Here is a 21,054-nt window from a genome sequence, read left to right as displayed (position 1 = left end):
AATTCTGTGCTCATCCGGACCTTGTATTTAGTCATAATCCAACAACAGATCAGACAGAATATTGCTTATACAGACATTTGCTGGGGATTTAAATACAATATAACTGCATATAAAACTGGATGATACAATAGCTCGCAATCTTCTTAAAAGAGCATCCCAATCACTAGATCACTCGAAGGCTGGAACTCATGTGCATGTGGCTGGAATGGAGGGAAGAAGGTTACCTGTTTCGGACTTCCTTGAACTCAGATCCTCTGTTTACCTTGAAGATAAACCCTAAAAATATACCTTACTTAATCTTCTTAAGGGGCGTGTGGCAGGAGTAAGTCTTTGACTGCCTGATTGACAACACACACACACACACACACACACATACACACGCTGAGTCAGTCCCACAGTCTTAGAGAGCAACTTATTACCCGGCATCCACCGGTAGGCTTTTACATCTTGAGGGTTTGCTTTATGGTTTCTCGTCTGGGGTCAGTCTGCAGCCTCAACTGTTTGGCTGAAAGCCTTGACAGCAAGAGCATGTCGGGCCCTTTCAAACTCAGCAGCCTGGGCAGGATCTGCGGCAGCACGCACAGCAATGAAATGGTGGTCTTGGACCGGGTCAAGAGGAAGAACTCTGTCAGGCGTATGTCGATTATTGAGGACGGGGAACTTGCGGAGGTCCTGTACCTTATTCCCAAACAGTCCATGATGGATCAGCTGCCCTTCCTCAACCCCAACGACTACATTCTGTGCGAGAAGTTGGCCAGTGTACCTGCAGAGATGTCAGGTAATGGAGAGTACACCTGTGTACGTGGTTGTTATTTGAATGTCTGGTCACTCACTTTCTGTAATGTGGCCGTAAAATCTCCTTTGGATGTAGCATGTTTTCACAGATAAAGTCTTTTTCTTGCATTTCTCAAAGAGACAACCTGCAAATCTTTTGTTGTGTATTTCAGTGAAGAAAAGACTGTGAATGCGGAGGTTTACCAAACAAATTCTGTCTTTAATGAAGCAAAAATAGACAGACAAGTATAATACTGCACACACCAACCAGACAAGCTAATTCATTTGTCATTGTCTCAACTTACTCTGCTGCCTCTACACAAACATGTATACTTTGCGTTTGCATCCAAAACACAAATTCAAAGGGTCATTATTGTGCTCCATTTAGAATGTTAAAAGGGTAAGTTCACCCAAAAGAATTCAGGTGACGTTTGACAGACCACGAAACATCTCTGGAGCTTCACAGCAAAACAGCGTTGCAGCATTCTCCTTAACAACTTAAGAAGATGGGGACTTGTTTTGAAACGTAGAAGTAAGCCTAAAGAAATATAAAATGTTCTGTACAGCTTGACCTGTGAAATCCAAGTTCTCATCTCAAAAAGGAGCTTGACCGAGGGTGTGACCAACATCTTTTCATACATCTATTTGAGATCCTGGGCCCTCTGAATTGAATTGAATTCTTTATTGTCATTGTAACAAGTACAACGAAATTAAGTGCAGTCATTTTAGTGCAAATAGAGCTTGATAAAACCTGGCAGACAATCTGTAAGAAGCCATATGATTTATTTTCAGTCTTTTTTTTTTACATTTCAAAACAAGTCCCCATCTACTTCAGTGGTTCAGGAGGATTCTGCCATGCTGTTTTGCTGTGAAGCTTCAGAAATGCATAAACTACGAAACTTCACTTGACCTTTCTATTAGAGTGAGGGTGAGCAGATAATTCCTGAATTTTCATTATTGGGTGAACTTATCCTTTAATGCTACCAAAGCTTATTGAAATCTGATATCACTTATGTATACCATATAATGTTACATATAGGAGACGACACACACGTATATTCACTTTGCTAGTTTAAGAATAAAGCGGAGTCACCACATGCTCGAAAACAGTGAGGTTTAAAAGCCAGAAAGATCAGCAGCAGGTAATGTAATCACTGAGTCATCTGTACTGGACAACAGTCCCACTGTGGAAACACAAATATCACGGTTATTCTCCCTGAAGGAACACAATCAGACACAAATCTGTATGCAGTGTAAAATCACTGAACTGTTTATTCTAGGTGAGTGAGGGAGGGAATTTGAAACTGATGAAACTCGACAAGTTTGTGTGATTTACCTGAAAAAAAAAAACCTGAATAATTTAAAACTATATCAGCATCACAAAGCACCAGTTGATGTCCAGAATGCAGCTATTCTCTTGTTCAGTGTGGTTGACATCATGGTTCAGAATCACAAGAACACTTAATGCCACTCCTGCTGTCCTCTTTGTTTTAGAACGCACGCACGCACACACACACACACACACACACACACACACACACACACACACACACACACACACACACACACTCCTGCCCTCTGTGTTTTTCGGACCACCCCCTTTTCCCTGGGACCAGCAGTCCTGTTAGTTCCTCTCCTCACTCTGTGATCGGCTGCAGTGAGCGCTCCCACAGACGTGTGGAAACCAGCTGTCATGAAAGAGAAAGGTAGACATTTTTAAGACTGTGTGTGAAGTGTGTGTGTGTGTGTGTGTGTGTGTGTGTGTGTGTGTGTGTGTGTGTGTGTGTGTGAGTGTGTGTGTGTGAGTGTGTGTGAAGTGTGTACAGTTGTGTACATTGTTTTATGTCTTTCTATGCATACATGATTTTTTGGCAGCTTGTTATTAAGTTAGTCTGAGCTTCATCCAAAGTTACTATCTGTCAATGTGGCACATTATTGTGTTTAATTTACCACTTCACACATTTGTATAGTTTAAATGATTAACTGTGTTTGTGCTACAGTCTCGTTGGTTTTCTCTGTGAGGTTGCATTTGATTGTTTTAAACATCAAAACAAATATTGCATAAGACTTTGTCTTCGCTTCTCCTGCAAGTACATATGATATTATCTTGTTTGATCTTATTATCTTATGATCTTGTTATTTGTAATTTGGTATCCCATTTAGCTGAGTGAAAGCTCTGGTAGGTGAAATCTGACAAGAAAATGACATTTATTTATATTGTACTTTCATTTATTTTAAGATGTTAGATTCTCAAACCCTTCCCCAAATGTAAAAAGTGGGGTTGTAAGCTAAAAATTGCAGAGGCCAAGTGGGGAAAAGTGGAAGCACAGCTGTTACCGCTAATCGCAGAGCATCATGGTTAGGTAACACCAGCATGTGATTTCTGGAATACCTCTGAATGGGGCAGTGTTTCCGCCGTGATTATTCTGTTTCGCAGCCACAAGGAGGAGATTTAGGCTATTGTGAGTGATCTGAAGCTCTCCGCTCAGTGTAGGGTGGTGGGAAAAATACTTTCACTCATTTCACTAAACCAGCGGAAGATAAAGGGGAGGTAAGATAAAAGACTCCTGACGCTTTCCATTCAGATATTGTAGCTCGATGTCCTGAAGAAACTCCAGAAAACTGGTCCACTCATACTGAACGGAAGGATGGCTTATTTGAGGATTTATCTAAAATGACACAGGACAAGAAAATATGAGTATAAATGTCAAAAAATGTAAATATATGGATATGTATACAATGTGTGGAAGCCCATTTCCACCAGTTAAGGATGAAGAAAGTTGAAGAAAACTGACATACAATAGGAAAAATATTCCCATTGTATGTCACAACAAAAAGAAGTAATGATTATGAAATTATGTAATAATTATGGAATGACACAGAGTCTTGGATTTCACATGATAAAAGCTGGAATTTGCCCAGGATAGTTCCCCAATATAAATCCCTCACTTTTTAGGGAATGAATAAAAAATATTTCCACAGAGTTCAGTGTTCCTGCTGGTGAAATTCTGAAACTGTGCTTTAATAAATGTTGTACTCCAAAAGATGTGATACCGGAGGCTCTAAATCTGCAAACTCTCATTCTTTGCCATCTTCTCCTTTTACCATGACAGGTGCTTGAGAATTATCACGCTATTTATTGATACATTACCAACAATGACACCATCCAGTGTAAAGGAAACACTTCTAAAAAAGAGTATTATCACACAGCACGGCCAAACACAGCTTGTAGCCCATACGACCTTGTTGTACTATCATATGGTTAAATTTAAAGTCTTGTTGCTTTGTACTTCAACAAAAATAGAACCAGTTGTACTTATACATAAAACATTCATGGTACCTAATATAGACACTCCCTCACTCCTCAACCACACACACACACACACACACACACAGATGCAGTTTATCATAGCTGAAGATACTGGCTTGTGTGATTAGCCGTCCGTCTCAGGTTTCTCTCCATTTGCTGTCTTTCTAAATCCATCATTTGCTAATACTCGACACCCTATCAGCTTCACATTCTGGGAGAGATCAAGAAAGAGGGGACGACATTTCGGACTGACGGATGCCCACATCGGTCGCGCCGTTCAGACAAGAGCACAGACTAAACAAAAAGCAGGATGATACCACGCACATACTGGAACACTATATTGTATTACAATGCGATATACACGCCCGTCCCACTGAAACAAAACTCTCTGAAGCTGGAGCTGTAATTCTGTGCATGCCACCATGAAAAACTGCTTGCCTGTATTTGTGTTGGCATCACCGCAGCTCTGTCATTAACAAATATCTGAGGCGTTCTAGGACAAAGGCCAGCTTGGCTGGGTTTTCAGTCATTGTTTGGCGAGCCACCGCCAAAAGAACGAGTCGCATTCCCGCTTGGATTTTGTTTGGCAGAAATAACACTTACTTACATCTTGATTTTTTTAAGCAATCAGAATCACACAGTATCCTCTGGTGTTCCTCTAATTTGCAAAGGATGCTGCAATCAAAGCCTTTTTGTCTCAGTAGGCTCGAAAACTCTTTATCTCTTATGACAACTTGTATCGTTTGTTGCGTGCAACAGCCCTGTTTGAAAGCTTGGTTGTTGTTTGCATGCTAACTGGATTTCTTCCGAGCTAGATGTAATTAGATTTTTCTCCGTGATGCTGAGTGGTGGCTTACTCCAAAACTGCACAATCAGTTACATTGAACTTGACTTTTTGGAGGGGGGCATGGTCTCTTAATCTAATTTGTTATCACATACTTGTTACCATGTGACAAACCTCTCCTGTTGTGGGGCAGAGTTGGGGCCACATACCAATGCTCCTAGATGCTTTTCTCGATCTTCACAAACCGAGTTAGGGAGTCTGAACAGTTAAGGAAACATCATGTACATACGGAAATGTTTCTGTTTGGTCACATAAATTAACTGAGGTATGACTTCCAGCGCCGCTGATATTTGGCTCATTTGTGACTGTGTATAAACCGTACATGGAAATAAGAAAAGATAGAGCTCATGTGTCCGTTTATCTATTTGTATGCTGTGGTGTCCACACACCGGGAGACGGAGCGCTCTCGACGTGCCACATTCTTTCCCCTCTCTCCTCAGTTAATCACATTCAAGACCTTTCGAGTGGGCTGTGATTAGATTGTACAGGCATCCGCTGCTCCTGCCGCCATTTAAACATGAAAGAGAGGGAATAAGAAGGAAGGAGGCTCAGCTTTCTTTCTGAAGTATGAGACAGGGTTTGGCAAACGAGCACCAACACTCATGTAGCACAAACAATATTTCTTCATGAGCCCTTTGTGAGGTAATCTAGAGATTACTTGTGTGTGTCTGTGCCGAAACTAAGTGCGTCCATACATTGTGTTCAGTTATGCAACCACTAACGGGACGACTCTGAGGTAATATTGGATTGTGATGAACCGCTCAGACAGACAGGGATTAACTTACTGTGGGGATGAGAGAGATTTTTACTGGGAGGACTGTGTCACTGATGTTGGATTTACATTCAAGCTGCTTGTACATTTACCAACTGACAGACAAATGTTTTGGCATGAACATAGTTTAGCAGCGTCAAGTCAGTCCACCACCCTGAAATAGAAAATATCTGAAGTTTGGCATTACAAGCGTTATTAAAGTTACATTTGCCATGTTTGCATGGTTAGCATTACACCTGTTAAACAGCAGCATATTAGCATTGCCAATTAGAGCACGCCAGAAGGCTGATGTTAGCATTTAGCATAAAGTCGAAGCACCGTGGTCACGTTCACGGAGCTGCTAGCATGGCGCCAAAGTGCAAAACATGACACGATGTTCCTTTTTGGCTCTGCTGACCTGTGTGTTTATTTCTAATTAAGAAGAACACACCCAGCTAAGTTTACAATGTTAAGTCATGTTTGAGTAATGTTAACCATGTTTAACACAGTAAATGTTACATTTGCCAAACAGCAGTACGTTAGCATTGCATGTGCGAGCGGACTGATGTTAGCATTTAGCATTAAGTCAAAAGAGTACACAGTCTATTTCTACATTTAATACTGCTATGCTGAATCAACCAGACTTTAAACTTTCCAGATTTCCTCGCATGATTAAACATTTAAACCTGCAGGTATGCTGAATACACGCAGACTTGCAATTTAATAAAAGGGATTCTACAAGATGCATAAAGATAGTAAACTAAGCTGCTTAACTTAACATTTTACATGACATGCTTATAGCAAACAATGATAGCTGATAACCGACTAAATGACTAATTCATTTTCTCTCTCCCGTAGTGCTACACACTTCAGATGGCCACCACGCCAGCCCCTCAGCGGGGAGGCGGAGCATCCCGTGCTTCAGATGTGGGGAGCCCTGCAAGGGAGAGGTGCTGCGAGTCCAGGCCAACCACTTCCACATAAAGTGCTTCACCTGCAAGGGTCAGTAGTACCATCAGTATGTTTCTGTGAGTTAGCAAATGCAGGTTCACCTAAGAAGCGTCCCGCAGTCACACCTCAGTCAGAACAGAACTTTTTTGTAAACTTGACAGCGTTCTAGTGAAGAGAATTCCTCATGTGCAGTGAATAGGAATGAATCCTGAACATGTTACGATCAGAGGCCTGACAATGCTTTCATCTACAGGCAGTTAAATATCTGAATAAAATAAACCATATTTTCCAGTTGCTGCAGTAACACAAGTGACATTTGACCCTTGAGGATGTATTTAAAAAAACAACACATTTCCTTTGGGTTAGTCTTGAATTAAGCAGAATCTGCCGGTCAGTCATTAGTCATTTAGTCCCTGTGGTGCCATCAAGATTAATTTAACACAAAACATCTACAGCGGGCTGTTGTGAGAACCTCTGAGGTTGTCAGACAGTCACTCACCAGAGTTATTCAGTTTCGTGGAAAACATATTTCCTGAACATGCTTTTGTCCCCACTAATCAAAACTGACAAGCTTCTCGTGTTATTGCCGTTTCATCCCATTGTGGTGGTGTTTACGGGGGCCGAGGAAACAAAGACACTCTCAGAGCTGAGATGGATGCAGAATTTTTAACAGTGGGAGGACCCGGGGATTGAAGGGGGTCTGTGGGCTTCACAGAATCAGAATTTGCCTCAAAGTTTCTCAGTTGGAACGTGAATAAATCTGAATATAAATAAGCAAAGAACAGATTTTTTTGTTTTGTTTTAGTGATACTTAAACGTTTTATGAAGCAATCTGTTGGATCAGAGGAATGTAGCCACATGTTTGTGTTGGTTTTATTCAGACTTCAAAATTGTTATTTTTAAAACAAAACCCATCTTTTATTTTGAGTGACTTGGCGTCAGACAGGAATAGAGCGGCATAAATCTGTCCTTGGCATCTCAGCGCATTGTGTTGCAGCAGGACTGTGGCAGGTATCGAATGACTCCAAACAAGCTGAGAGAAAAAAACACCGCCTTCCTGTCGGTCACTCGTCACCGGACTGATCAGCAAACGCACGCGCAATCACAGATGCACACAAACACATAAACACTTCACAAACTCTGGCAGGCTCACAAGGTCAGACAACCCAAATAGCATTTATCTCATCGCTTTGATGGATTAAGTAGCTGCTGTCAATTCACCACTACGACAACAGCCTGAGGAAAAGGTGACAATTTGAACTTGACATCCATTCAAAGCAAAAAAAAAATACTAATTTGAGTGATACACATGCGAAAAGTTACAAATGTTTGGTCCCAAAGGTCAAGCAATTAAAAAAATACACACAATTGTCAGGAAAATGGCAACATAAGCAAACCAATACACATAAAAGCAAATAAAAAAAAAAAAAAAAGAGTTCTGGCTATAACAAAATATTACCCAGTACAAAAGCAGAGCTTTTTAATGAGGCAGGAAAGCAGCAGTGTGATGCCCTGGTTAATTGTGCTGGTTGCTTTTCCTTAAGCGCCATTGATTGTCTGGAGGGAACAGGCAGCCATTCAGCTGGTAAAGACACGACACACACAACAGCATCCACTCAATGACCTGCTCCCACAGACAAAAGCAGAAATACACTTTCTCATTTTCCTTAACATTGGGAGATGGGGCATTTTTCCTCATTTTCTTACATTTGGATGTTAATTAATATGATTAGGGATATTTCGGGTGGCTGGTGCGTATGAGTGAGTACACAACGGGACTGTCAGGCCTTGGCGGAGGTGTGCACTCTTGTGTCCTGCTGTTTTATAGCATTTTAACATGTACGCAGTCTCATGTGCAGCTGTTTGAGTTCAGTTGTATTTGTAAATGTGCATGTATGAGTGTGAATGTATGGCTGCAAACTGTGTGTATATAAATATTTGTATAGTGTTGTATTTCCATGATGTATAGAGATATTTTTATAGATATTTTTTAAGATCCTGCTTCCGCTCGGTTGTTAACCGTGACTATGAAAGCTAATATACCTCAACTCAAACACACTTGATGAGGAACAACACACGCGTCACCTTGTAAAGTCAGGACACACAGGTTTAACCACATGTGGTTTAGTTTCGGCTGACTTCACAGAAAACGAGACCAGGTCTAAACCTGGTGTATTCTCAGTCTGCTCATTGAGGACCACTAATTTCGAAAAAGAGAGACAGCTAGTGGGAAAACTCCAAAACTTGATCTACCAATGGCAAAACTTAATCGCTCTGATTGGGATGTTGAATAAAATTATGGAATTCTTTGTTTTATTGGTGTAAATCCTTGTTCTGCATGCTGGTTAGAGCACACCAGCAGGCAAAGGGTGGTTATCACAAGCCACATCCTTTATATTACACACGATATGATAGACAAATATTGACTGTTGGAGCTTTAATGGTTAATGCCATCTCTGTGTGTGTGTGTGTGTGTGTGTGTGTGTGTGTGTGTGTGTGTGTGTGTGTGTGTGTGTGTGTGTGTGTGTGTGTGTGTGTGTGTTGGTGTGCAGTGTGCGGCTGTGACTTGGCCCAGAGTGGCTTCTTCATGAAGAACGGGGACTTCCTCTGCCCGCTGGACTTCCAGAGGCTTCACGGCACGCTCTGCAACAACTGCAGGGAGTTTGTGGAGGGCGAGGTGGTCACGGTCCTGGGGAAGACCTACCACCCAGCCTGCTTTGTGTGCACCGTTTGCAGGTAAGGTTAACACGCCCGGAGGAAGAATGACTTCTCTTTTTGTTTTTTTGAAAGATTGTGTGCCATCCCTCTGTCTCTCTCTGTGTGTTTCTCAGACGTGCCTTTCCTGCAGGGGAGTGTGTCACCTTCAGTGGAAAAGACTGCCTCTGTCAGCGCTGCATTCGACCCGTCTCTCCTGCTCCCAACGACGTCAGCTATCCGAGTAGTAAGAGCAGAAATAACTCTCTGAGCAAAGGGACAATTAATCCTGTGCTCTTATCAAAAGAAATTATTAATAAAGTTTTAAAAAAGGCTTTGATCAGGTGCAGACTCGGGATGAATAAAATATATAGGCTGGCATAGGATGATCATCACATCCTATGCCAGCCTGTATATTTTATTCATCCCGAGTCGCTCAAGGTCAGAGCCACCCCTGTCCGCCGCCTTCATCACAGGAAGATAAACTCTTACGCACTTCTGCAGGTGACACAAGTGGTTATATGCGTGTATTTAAGGATGCAAGGATGCTGGAAGCAGGCCGAACAGTGTCCTTAAGTGGTTGCTCGCCTCCTCCTCCTTTACACATTACCTCACAAATTCTGTCATCCTCCTGGGATGCCTCCTGGTCAGTGACTCGGAGAGACGGCAGAAGTCAACTCAAAGTGAACCTATCCGGCTAAGAACTATAGATAGACGAGGGATCCAGACTCACAAAGCCTCTGGATTAAGAGGATCTCTCTGCAGGACTGTGCAGAAGATCAGAAAACACACACACAGCTCCTAGGATGGATCTGCAATGTTCAGTATCAACATGTTTATACAGAGACTATTAAGAAGAACTGAGTAATTGAATTAGATATAGCGAGTTAATGAAAACGTGTGTGTGTGTGTGTGTGTGTGTGTGTTTCAGACTGCTCTGGCTGCGGTAGAGACATCAAAAATGGCCAGGCTCTGTTAGCTCTGGGCGGCCAGTGGCACCTCGGCTGCTTCAAGTGTAAAGCGTGCCGTAAAGTTCTGAGCGGGGAATACATCACCAAGTAAATACAAGTCTCTTGTTCATGACAGAATGACATTAAATAGAGTCCATCACAGCTAACACACAGATAAAAAGAAACACGTGTTTGTTTTGACTTGTGCTTTTCAGGGATGGCGTTCCCTATTGCGAGCGAGACTACCAGATACAGTTTGGGATACAGTGTGAAGCATGTCACAAGTTCATAACTGGGAAAGTCCTCGAGGTGAGACATTCTGAGTGAAGAGGAAGCTCCTGGTCTGTATTTGCATCACTTTCTTTCTTTCTTTCTTTCTTTCTTTCTTTCTTTCTTTCTTTCTTTCTTTCTTTCTTCCTTTCTTTCTTTTCACATTTTCAGTGGCCACAGTAGGGGAGCACGATACCAGGGCTTTTCAGTACACCACCCCGCACATACAATAGGAATTGACTCAGTGAATTAGGAGACATCTTGTGCCCAACACATTTGAATGTCCATAGATCCTGGATTTTTTTCAGGATATGGAAGTCAGACGATCAGGCCTACTGGTTCTTGGTATAATGGCCTAATAATACTAACAACTGTGATGCTTACATCTCTTTCTCGTTATCTGCTACAGGCAGGGGACAAACACTATCACCCCACCTGTGCAAGATGCAGCCGGTGTGACAAAATGTTCATAGAAGGCGACGAAATGTATCTGCACGGTAAGTTGGATTCAGCCGATATATACGCACTTACACTCACTTAAAAGTGTACGTTGAAGGTTGCTGTAATTCTTTTTGCTGTAATGCCTGCAGTAAGTGACTGTCCCTGCTGTCTTCACAGGATCAACAGTTTGGCACCCGCACTGCAGAGACAGCAGCAGAGCTGAGGACAATTACAGGGTAAGACCATCGATTAGAGTCAAGCCATGACATGACACAATGTTCACATAGCTGCAAAAGTATTTTTGGGGGAAAATACTCTTCAAAACCTTACTAAAGTAAAAGTTGATAAGAATTATTTGCTAAATTTACTTAACGCAAGTACTGTATTATATATGTTGCTGCTACTTTGCTGCTGTAGATGTTTATGGTTGAGCAAATATTTTGCACTTTATAGATTATACACTCTCTACTAAGTGTGAATAAATGTAAGCTAACTCATAACTAATGCTGTCAGACAAATTTCAGTGGAGTAAAAAGCATGATATTTATCTGTGTGTAGTGGAGTGTAAGCACATAACTAAGTAGAAGTACAATTTTGAGTTACTTCTACTTTATTTGAATGTTTCCATATTACCTTACTACCTTATACTTCCACTCCACTACATTACGTAAATATTATACTTTCCGTTGGTTACATTTATTTGATGAAACTTTTGAGACTATTGCCAGAAAATCACTTTTGAAAATAAACTGCATTTAATATCAAATACTTTCACTCAAGTGCTATTCGTATGATTGCCTTTCAGTTTTGCCAAGGTAGTATTCAAATATATTATCTTTACTCTTACATACAATACACGTATCTCAAATGTGTACTTGAGTTCATGTCCTTTGTTACATTAAGCCACTGGATATCATGCATATAACTCCTCCATGTAAGAAGTTGTTATCCATAGCTGGTGTCATTGCTGCTACGCAGAGGATGTGAGTGTGACATCTGTGTAAATGTCTGTCATTTCCCAGGTCAGCAGACCAAAAACACCATGTCTCGATTTTTTTTACCCCCCACACGAACTGAAGGTCAATACTGTGAGCGTGCCTGCCGATTGCACTGTCGGCTTTCTCTAGAATGAGCAGGCTGTAATCTCACGTCTTGAGATTAACCGCACACGCTTGTTTCACATGCAACACGAACACTTTGCTCGGCAGGCCGGCCAACTGAGCCTGGCGTGCGAATGCAAAAGAAGAGAAAATGAAGTTCACCTTTGGTACACATTAAGATTCCTTCTCATGACTTTTGCATCGAAGAATGATGACGAGAAGCTTTTTATTTGTAGAGCACATGTACAATATGGATAATGTGTGTTAATCACTACGTTTCATACCAAGCCTTTCAATCAGTTAGCTGTAGTATATGATGTGTTACTGCTGACCGTGCTGCATGCTTGGCTGTTTCCTGTCATCTACAAGTAGATAGTTTGTTCATTCACCATTAAAGGAACAGTTCACCCAGTCATTATCTTCTCACCCCCATAAGGTGGAAAGTGAGAGGAAGTCTTAAAACGTGAAAAATAAAGACGTTTGTTTTGTGGACAATGAAACTTCACCCGACTTTCCTTGGGCATGGGGTTGAGTGGATAATGTCTTTACCTGAACTGTTCCTTTAAGTACTGATCCAATCTGATGTATGCTAAACAGGTCTGGCTGATTTAATTGTTTAGCACAAATACAAATGGAGATCTTGAGCCAATTACAGTACAGAACAATGCACATAAACTGCATGATGCCAGGCTGTACACTGCTGCATTATGATAGAGATGGCTTGTACCTTCTTTAGTAACAGGACACTATGATGATGATCCACTTGTGTGTGTTTATAAGAGATGCTGAGCGATAACAATTGAGGCTGCCTACTGGCGCCTGAGCTGAAGCAAACTCCATCATTCTTAGCATCCCATGACAAAGGTGTGTTTTTTGTTCCTCTTCAGCCTGGTAGATCTTCATCTGAAAGCTCCTGCTCCAGGCCGGGTTCATGCACTCCAGGGAGTCCTGGTCGCACTATCTGTGTAAGTCCCGGTGACAACATCTGCTCAGCATCCTCCGTGGTGAACAATTCACCATGGGTTGATTTTCATGTCATCTATCCCTTTATTTGTACAGGAGAGTCGCATGGGCCAAGTGTCTCTGTTGCAAGATGTTTCTTTTTGACAGTGAATGCAGACAGACATTTAGGAAAATAGCCAATGTGTAAGTCTTAATGGGACAGTACACCTCAAAATGAAAAATACATATGTTTCCTCTTACGTGTTGCGCTATTTATCTGGCTAGATTGTTTTGGTGTGAGGTGCAGAGTAATGACCAGAGTGATGTCTGCCTTCTCTCAAATATGATGGAGGTAAATGGTGCTCAAGCTAACTAAAGTAATTCGGCTAGCTATCAGCTGAGCAGGATTCCATTAGTGTTTACATGCCACGCTGTACCAAGCATGAGCTTGTTCGGTAGAGAGAAAATAGTTCCTACATGAAACTGCTCGCAACAAGGTGTGTGGATTATTTTGAGAAACTCGGTCATGATTAGAGTACCGCTAAGGTACGGATAACGGTACCTGGAATTCAGTAGCAGCACACAACGTTAACATTTTCCGGCACTTTCCTCTCTTTAATAACAAAAATGTAATGTGTAAAATATGAGATGCCAAATCAGGTGTGACACCAGCATTTCTTCAAAGGAGGAGGCTGCTCAAAGACCTGAAACCTGGATATATACACAGTTTACTGTATACAGTATATCAGGATATATTCATCGATTATACCGGACGAGCTAGATGGATAAATAGTATTTACTACAGGTAAGAGAAAAATATCTATTTTTTGTTTTAGGTTGAACTGTCCCTTTAACAAACTATAACTATATAAAATATAAATATAATTTTTATATAAATTAATCAACTTCACCTTGACTGATCGGAACTAGTTTTTAACTTGTTTGTGTGAGAGAAATGGGATTTCAATTGTGGTTGAATGATGAAGAGCGTGCAAAAAAAGATCTTAAATGTAAACACTGACATAGTGACACAACTCAACCACATATTGAACAGGAGTTTAGATTGATTTTGGTTCATCAATTTGAATGCATTGGCAATTCAGATTGCAACTGATTGTAAAAGTGCTGTCAGTGTCCTTTTGTTTCCTCTGTACCCTGGTGGTTTATAGTGTGTGGAATAAACTTTACCCCCATGAAATAATACACCTTAAAACATGATTGAACACAATTAGCCTTTTTATAATCATTAGCCTGATAAGTAATGTAGTGAAACAGAAAAGGGACACAGATTATCACATTCATCTCTCCACTTCATGTGCCAAAGTCATAGTGGTGTTGTGGGATTAAAGTTTCATTCTTTCGGTGCTGTGATGTTATTAGCAACATTTGACCTTTGACCTGACCTTACCCATACTGTCTGCTCTTTCTACCTCCCGTCCCCTGTGTCCTTCTCCTCACCCACATCATCCTCCTCTCTCCTCCCTGTCCTGGTCCCAGGCAAAAGTAGACAATGAGGTCATTGATTACCGAGACTTAGCAGCAATTCCCAGAGTCAAGGCTATATATGATATAGAGCATCCTGATATGATATCTTATAAATCTGTGAGCGACAGCCCCTCTACTATGGACAACAAAGGCAGCAGACAGGACAGGCAGAGCCCTGCAGAGGTAACTGCATCCCACGCTTTGTGTGTCTTGGTTTGGTTTATGAGTCAAACCAAGTGAGGTCTTGTTTTGTTGTTCTGACATTTGAGTGTTTTTTTGCCCAAAATGCAAAGACATTTATTGTGACAGATGTGTCTTTGAGAGTGTTTTGGAGTAGTAGTGGTTTTACATTAACAAAATGTTATTTAAGTCATTATCTAGGCAGGTACAGGGTATTTACTCTCTTACATATTTATTTTTATAAAATACAGAGCAAATTACAATTAGAGAATGTTTGCTTACTTATTACTGAGTTGACTGATAACATACTTAGTTGTTTTTTGTTGTGCTGTTGACCATTTATCAATAATATGTGTCAGGTCACCTGATACTAACTTACAATAATTAGCTGATAGATCCTCTTTAGTCGAATCCTTTAGTTTTGTTCCTTCGATGTCTCTCTTTATGAGAAAACCTCTCAACTCCAAGTTTGGTGGATTGCAGAGTTAAAGGATAAGTCCACGTATTACATATTAAAGTGTGTTAACAGGTCTTGGGTTTTACTACTGTACATGTGAAAAAGTAGTATAAAGTCTGTTGTGGATCAAGAGGAAGTTTGTGTAGTCTGATAAATTCCCCCCAGTGATGTCACTCAGTGGCTAAGTTGCATTGTGGGTAATGTAGTAACCACAATTTGAAAAGAAAGAAAAGTGTGAGAAATAGAAAAAGGTGATATTTCTGGTTGTGCAGTATCAGTTTTGGTTATTTGTTTTTAAACTGTCTGTAATATGAGTGGACTGCTGCCTACATTACCCACAATGCAATTTAGCCTCTGAGTGAAATGTGAAAACCAGAGGCAATTTATCAGTTTACATGCAGCTTCCTCTGGAGCAACAAAAGGCTTTACACTACTTTTTTCTACATGTCCAGTAGTACCCCCCCAAGACCTTGATGTGTAAAATTGGAGTTACCCTTTAAGCATATTGTACACATCTTCCTAGTAGAAAACATTCATTAAAAAGATGCATAAATTAGGCTTGGTCAAGGTCATTTTTAGGGAGTTTGTAGATAAGAGGTTTTCACCCGAAGTGACTGCTGTGTATGTTGTGTTTCTGTCGGGTTAATGTTTCTTCTTCTCCTGTCCTTCCAATTCAGTCACCAGGAAACGTATCTGACAGCACAGAGGTAAATATTGACTCAGTTAAAGTAGAAATACTGTGACAACGGGTCACATACAGTTTGGATTTGTTGCGGTGTTTTACACTCGTTTGTGTCTTTCTTCTTTCAAGGAGAGTTTTGAAGTGATTAAGCGCATACCAAAATCTACAAGTAACGGCTGTTTTGGAGTTCACGCAATGTACAATCGGCATAGCTACACTCCGACTCCGTCCAGATCACCGCAGCACTTCCACCGACCAGGTGAGAAGCTCGCTCGGAAGTTCAAACATCTCAAGCTTTTTTTTTTGCAAATATATTAACCCACACTCTTCTCACCTTTTCTCTGTTTTACCACCTTTCCTCTACCTCCACGACTCCTCCTCCTCCTCCTCTTTCCACTTCTTTCATTATACTACAAAGGGCTGATGCTTTCTCCCTCTTTATTCTCTGGCAACAATGACTCCTGCCCCACTTCCCCTTTATGCCATCACTTTCTTCCCCCCACCAAAGGTAGGAAGCCCCGCTCCTCTGCCACACTTTTCTGCACTCCTTCTCCACTCCTTTCCTTTTGTTATCTTTTTAAAATTTTTTATGAAAAAAATGTAGACCTACACCTTATTATGTTTAACTACCAGGCACAGGGATGAATCCAACGGCAGAGTAAAAAAGCAAACTGGTTGAAGGTTAAACGGTCATGGCTGGAATAGAAAAGGATGGCGCAGAGATGTGACTCCCTTTATTCTTAGAAGCACTGAGCCATCTAGTGGTCAGAGTTCAGACAATGTCAGTCGCCCACACCGGCTCAGGAGACAGGAAAAACCTAGTTGCTTCCTCCAGATATTTCACTAGTCTTTTTCGCCTTTTCTCATGTTGCATATTTTACCTTTATCTTTTCCCATCGTTCTGCCACCTCACCCACAGATCGAAATACACTCCTTTCAATAAATCTACATCAAAGTAGGTATTTATAAAAAAATAAATAAAAAAACTGGTTTGATTGATTAAATAAGTAAATATTCCTGTGCCTGTTCCCCAACTTCACATGCACATTCCTCTGCAGATGGGTCTATTTATAGCAGTGCCGTGTTTTAGTGTGTGTGTGTGTGTGTGTTAGTGTATGAGATGTGACAGGCTTTGACCAGTAATCGCTGGCATGTTTTGTTGGGAACTGAAAATCAGTAAGAAATCTAACAACCAGCAGGGCCTTGGTTTGTGTATGCAGCAGTGAGCACTGCTTCACAGCATTTAGTCTCAAAAGAAACAGTCGATTTGAAACACTGGAATCTGAAAAGGATCCTGATGATCAACTCCACGATTACATGAATTTAAACTGTATTTAAGAAACTGCTGTTGTAAATGTAAATGTGGTGTTATCTCAACATAGCATCACTTTGTATAGTTATATAGCCTGTTTTGTTTAGACAGTACGGTACTATTTGACGTAAAGGGTCCCCACAACTATTGTACATGTGTTGAACCTTTACTGAACTTTGTACTGAAAGACCTTTTAACACTCTTGTGAGTATGTAAATGATGTGCACAGAGACTTTATTGAACTACAAATTGAGTCTGATCCCAGTCTTTTTTGTGCAGCAGTTTGAGAAGAAGTTATTCCACATAAATAAAAAAAAATTTAAATTATAAAGGGGTGAAGGGAATGACTTGGCGCCTTGCTGCTACAGGGACACCACAGTAGATTTTTACTAACAACGTGTCGTTTTGTTTGTGCCATGTAAAATAACATGACGCTGCATTCTTTCCTATCTGCAGACGAAGGCTTCAACATGTACAGGAGGCCTCCGATTTATAAACAGCAAGGTACAATAACACCTTATCATCATTTCACGTTTTAAAAGGTTCATGTGAATGCTGCTTGGTTTGTTGTCATTGTTTTTATCCTAAACAATGGCTGCTTAAACGGCACACATGGTTTATGTGAAATGGGAGTACACAAATAGAGTACTGTGAAGTCACTTTTTCAGAAGAATTAGCGGAGGGCTAATTAGAGAACACCAGAAGGTATATTTTGCTCAGTAAGTCTGATCTGATACGGGCTAAGAGCCGAGTCTGGCTGTAAGTCGTCTCACCACAAGCTAATCTGTCTGCCGTTTCACTTTCACATAGATCCAAATTCCTTCACATCCCCAACATCCTCTTTGCCTGGATACGGGCGCAATGGCCTCAATCCGGTAAGAGCAACGCTACTGATGCCTAAATCTCTCTTTAGTGTTATTCTATATTACTGTTACTGTAATAAGTGATTTTCATTTTATGCAGTCGGCTGAATAAACGCAAATAAACATAATTTTTGACTAGCTTCCTGGACTGCTTATGCTTCACTTCGTGTTTAAATTACGACACAAAATAGTGACACATGCTTTTTGTTGCTTTCTGTTTTTGTATTGGGAAACAAACAAACAGAATCTATATGAGTTTGTCCAACTTAATGGATAGAATTAATGACCCTGAATATGTCTGAGATGCTATAATAATGTTTTAATGTGTTTTCTCCTCATTAAGCCACGGTCAGCTGATTTCTCTCGTCACAGCGGTTACAGATTCGGAGGTAATTTGTAGACATTTTTAATGTCATTCATCTATAATGTAAAAAAAACTAAATATCAATTCAATGGATAATGAAATAGATATTAAGTCTTTCTTGTGCTTTGCCTTTTCTCTTTCAGACTTTAAGGTATGTGAGAAGAGCTAAACGGAGCTTTGTATCATGGCCATGCTTCCTTTCCCTGTTTGGTTTACTGCATTTCCAAAGGACTGTCTGCATGTTATATGAAGTATACAATCAAATCCATTTCAGTGCAAAGCCGGATTTGCAGATCTCTTCATTAATATATGTGTATTGCACGGATGACATAACTCTTTAACCACACATTTCATGCATAGACTTTACTTGCTTTGGCTCTTAGCTCCAAGTGACTAATCCTGCCAGGACGTTTTTTCCCATTGCATGTGTTTGCTTCATTCTGTAGCTCATCCATGACGGTCTGCATCCATTAGCAGGAATGGAGAGAGGAGTGTCTATGCCTAATTTGTTGGAACCAAAAGCAAGTATTTGTTTGCATATTTGTGCATTTGCTACCATTGGATGTTCTGCCAATGTGTTTACTAGAGGAGAGTTTTTGCTAAAAAAGATATACAGTACAAAAAAGAGAAAAGACAAAGAAATCTCAAGGACAAAATTGCTAGTCATTTAATAGCTCTTTGGAGCTGAGGTAACACACTTTATAACTAAACAGTATGTTTAAAAGCAGGATCTTTCTCCCTGAAGTCTGAAGCACTGGCATTACATCTATCCATATTTGTATAGTACATATGGTACCTATGTCTGGTATCTCAATAGCTGGAAGCCTTTCATGTACAGAAGATTGTGTTTTAGGTGAAGCATGTGTGGTGGTAAAGCATTCTCAACCAGTCTTTGTTGTGTCAAGGTCTACCCATATGAGATGCTCATGGTTGCTAACAGGGGACGAGCGAAGCTTCCCAGGGATGTTGACAGAACAAGACTCGAGGTACAGTAACATGAGAGAGAAGCAGTATTACAGTGTGACACTCCAAACAGACGGCACACTGAAGCTCGGGCACAAATTCAAATCCAAAATATTTTTCATTTCATTTTTCAATTAAAAGCTCGACCTTGACTAAAGAGCAGGATAAATTCCTCGACAGTGGCAACATCTGTCGCCGCTCAAATGCTTTTCTTAAAATCAAGATGAGGATTTATTTAATTTGAGTCAGACCCACAATATGAGAAATGCACCAAACAGATGAACTGTGCAGTTTACCCTGACTTCAATCTTTCATTATTTTCTGCTTTCCTGCTGCAGCGTCACCTATCCCCGGATTCCTTCTTTGAGATCTTTGGCATGGAGATTCAAGAGTTTGACAGACTCCCACTGTGGAAACGGAACGACATCAAGAGGAGGGCAAATCTCTTCTAAACGCTGCCTGATGCATGTTTGAGCTCATTGTTAATATGCAGTACAAGTTAAGTTCTGATTACCCCTTGTGCTTATTTCTTTGCAGACTTTGTCTCCTCAGCAGCACAATATGTTGTTTCCCCGTTTGTTTCTGTAGGCTATAGTAGTGAATAATGCTTAAATTATATTACCTCAAGGCATATATGAACATGAGAACTCAGTTTATCTATAGTCAATAATATATATATTTTTTTGTCTTTCCCAGCCCTGTCTCCCCGCATATTACGTTCATATTGGACGATTCAACTGAGACAATTCATGCCCACTCATCGTAATGCAGCAGGCAGTGTGGCATTTTTTATAGCATGTTGAAAAGTAAAAAACTATATATATAAAGTGACTTGATCACCTTTGACCAGGCTTTGCTGTTTCAAAACATGTATCTTTTAGGGAATGATGGTGCAAAACCTTGGGTGATAATCAGCACCAACATTACTGAGAATAACTAATGCTTAAGGTTGAATTACAAGATTGTATCAACATAGTAGTTTAAAGGTGCAATATGTAAGAGTTGGCCACCTGTTGCCATTAGCTAGTCAGCTTAGTTAGCCGTGCAGCTAGCAGTCCAGACTCGGAGCTCGAGGCACCAGAAAAGTGTTTATAGCTAGCAGAGGATATTTGGACCAGGATTAGCCAGGGCTAGCTGGTTAGCATGCTAAACATCCTTTGAAACACAAAACATAGATGTTGTAAGAGTCAAAATTGAGTTTCAGGTTTTAAGTTTTGTATGTTTACAATCAAACTTCTTACACATTGCACCTTTAATGTATGGGAGGATGTTAGGCCAGCTACTTGAAATGTACATAACCTGTTATCATCATGCAATTCTGATAGCAGAGAGTTAGTGATTTCTTTGAGAGCTGCATGCATTGCCCCCATGTTGTCACAGCTACTCCCACAAGATATTATATTTTTGTTACTCACATTGTCGCCTGCTGGTTAGACAAATGTTTAAGCACAAAACTGAAGACAGAAGATTTTTTGTGAGCAGTATTTTTATGTCACTGAATAATCACTGAAATGTGCTTTATCGGACTGTTAAAGGAATATTTAAGATGATTGTCATAACTTAGTTGCGTAAATATGACTGTATGTGTTACCCTGATAATGCTGTACCAGCACACCACCTCAAGCGCCCTAAATAAAGTCTTGCACTTCTTACAAGTTTAGTAAATGATTGTCTTTTTATTGACAGAATGGATCACGATGTGTATGTACAATGAGTTTTGA

At 40.5% G+C, this 21,054-nt stretch overlaps 1 protein-coding gene across 4 annotated transcripts; it reads left to right on the top strand.

Annotated features, from left to right (window-relative positions):
* Positions 1–393: 393 nt before the first annotated feature.
* LOC115571536 (actin-binding LIM protein 1-like) lies at positions 394–20,993 on the top strand. 4 transcript variants are annotated; one of them, XM_030400981.1, is made up of 21 exons: positions 394–778; positions 6,538–6,681; positions 9,183–9,366; positions 9,462–9,571; positions 10,256–10,382; positions 10,490–10,583; positions 10,954–11,041; positions 11,163–11,221; positions 12,973–13,050; positions 14,525–14,695; positions 15,827–15,856; positions 15,961–16,090; positions 16,250–16,339; positions 16,751–16,786; positions 17,600–17,647; positions 17,954–18,018; positions 18,350–18,395; positions 18,514–18,521; positions 18,817–18,891; positions 19,276–19,356; positions 19,672–20,993. In XM_030400981.1, the coding sequence occupies exons 1-21, from the start codon at positions 463–465 to the stop codon at positions 19,783–19,785; spliced, it is 2,094 nt and encodes a 697-aa protein (XP_030256841.1). In that variant the 5' UTR covers positions 394–462; the 3' UTR covers positions 19,786–20,993. The 4 variants fall into 4 exon arrangements, with proteins under 4 accessions (XP_030256841.1, XP_030256842.1, XP_030256844.1 ...); XM_030400982.1 differs by lacking the exons at positions 16,250–16,339; positions 16,751–16,786 and adding an exon at positions 12,008–12,064; XM_030400983.1 differs by lacking the exons at positions 394–778; positions 16,751–16,786 and adding an exon at positions 2,369–2,480.
* The last annotated feature ends 61 nt before the right edge of the window (positions 20,994–21,054 follow it).

Source organism: Sparus aurata, chromosome 20 (genome assembly GCF_900880675.1).
Source record: "Sparus aurata chromosome 20, fSpaAur1.1, whole genome shotgun sequence".
Lineage (NCBI taxonomy): Eukaryota > Metazoa > Chordata > Actinopteri > Spariformes > Sparidae > Sparus > Sparus aurata.
Note: the sequence above shows the minus strand (reverse complement) of the source record. Positions and strands in the feature narration are given on the sequence as shown.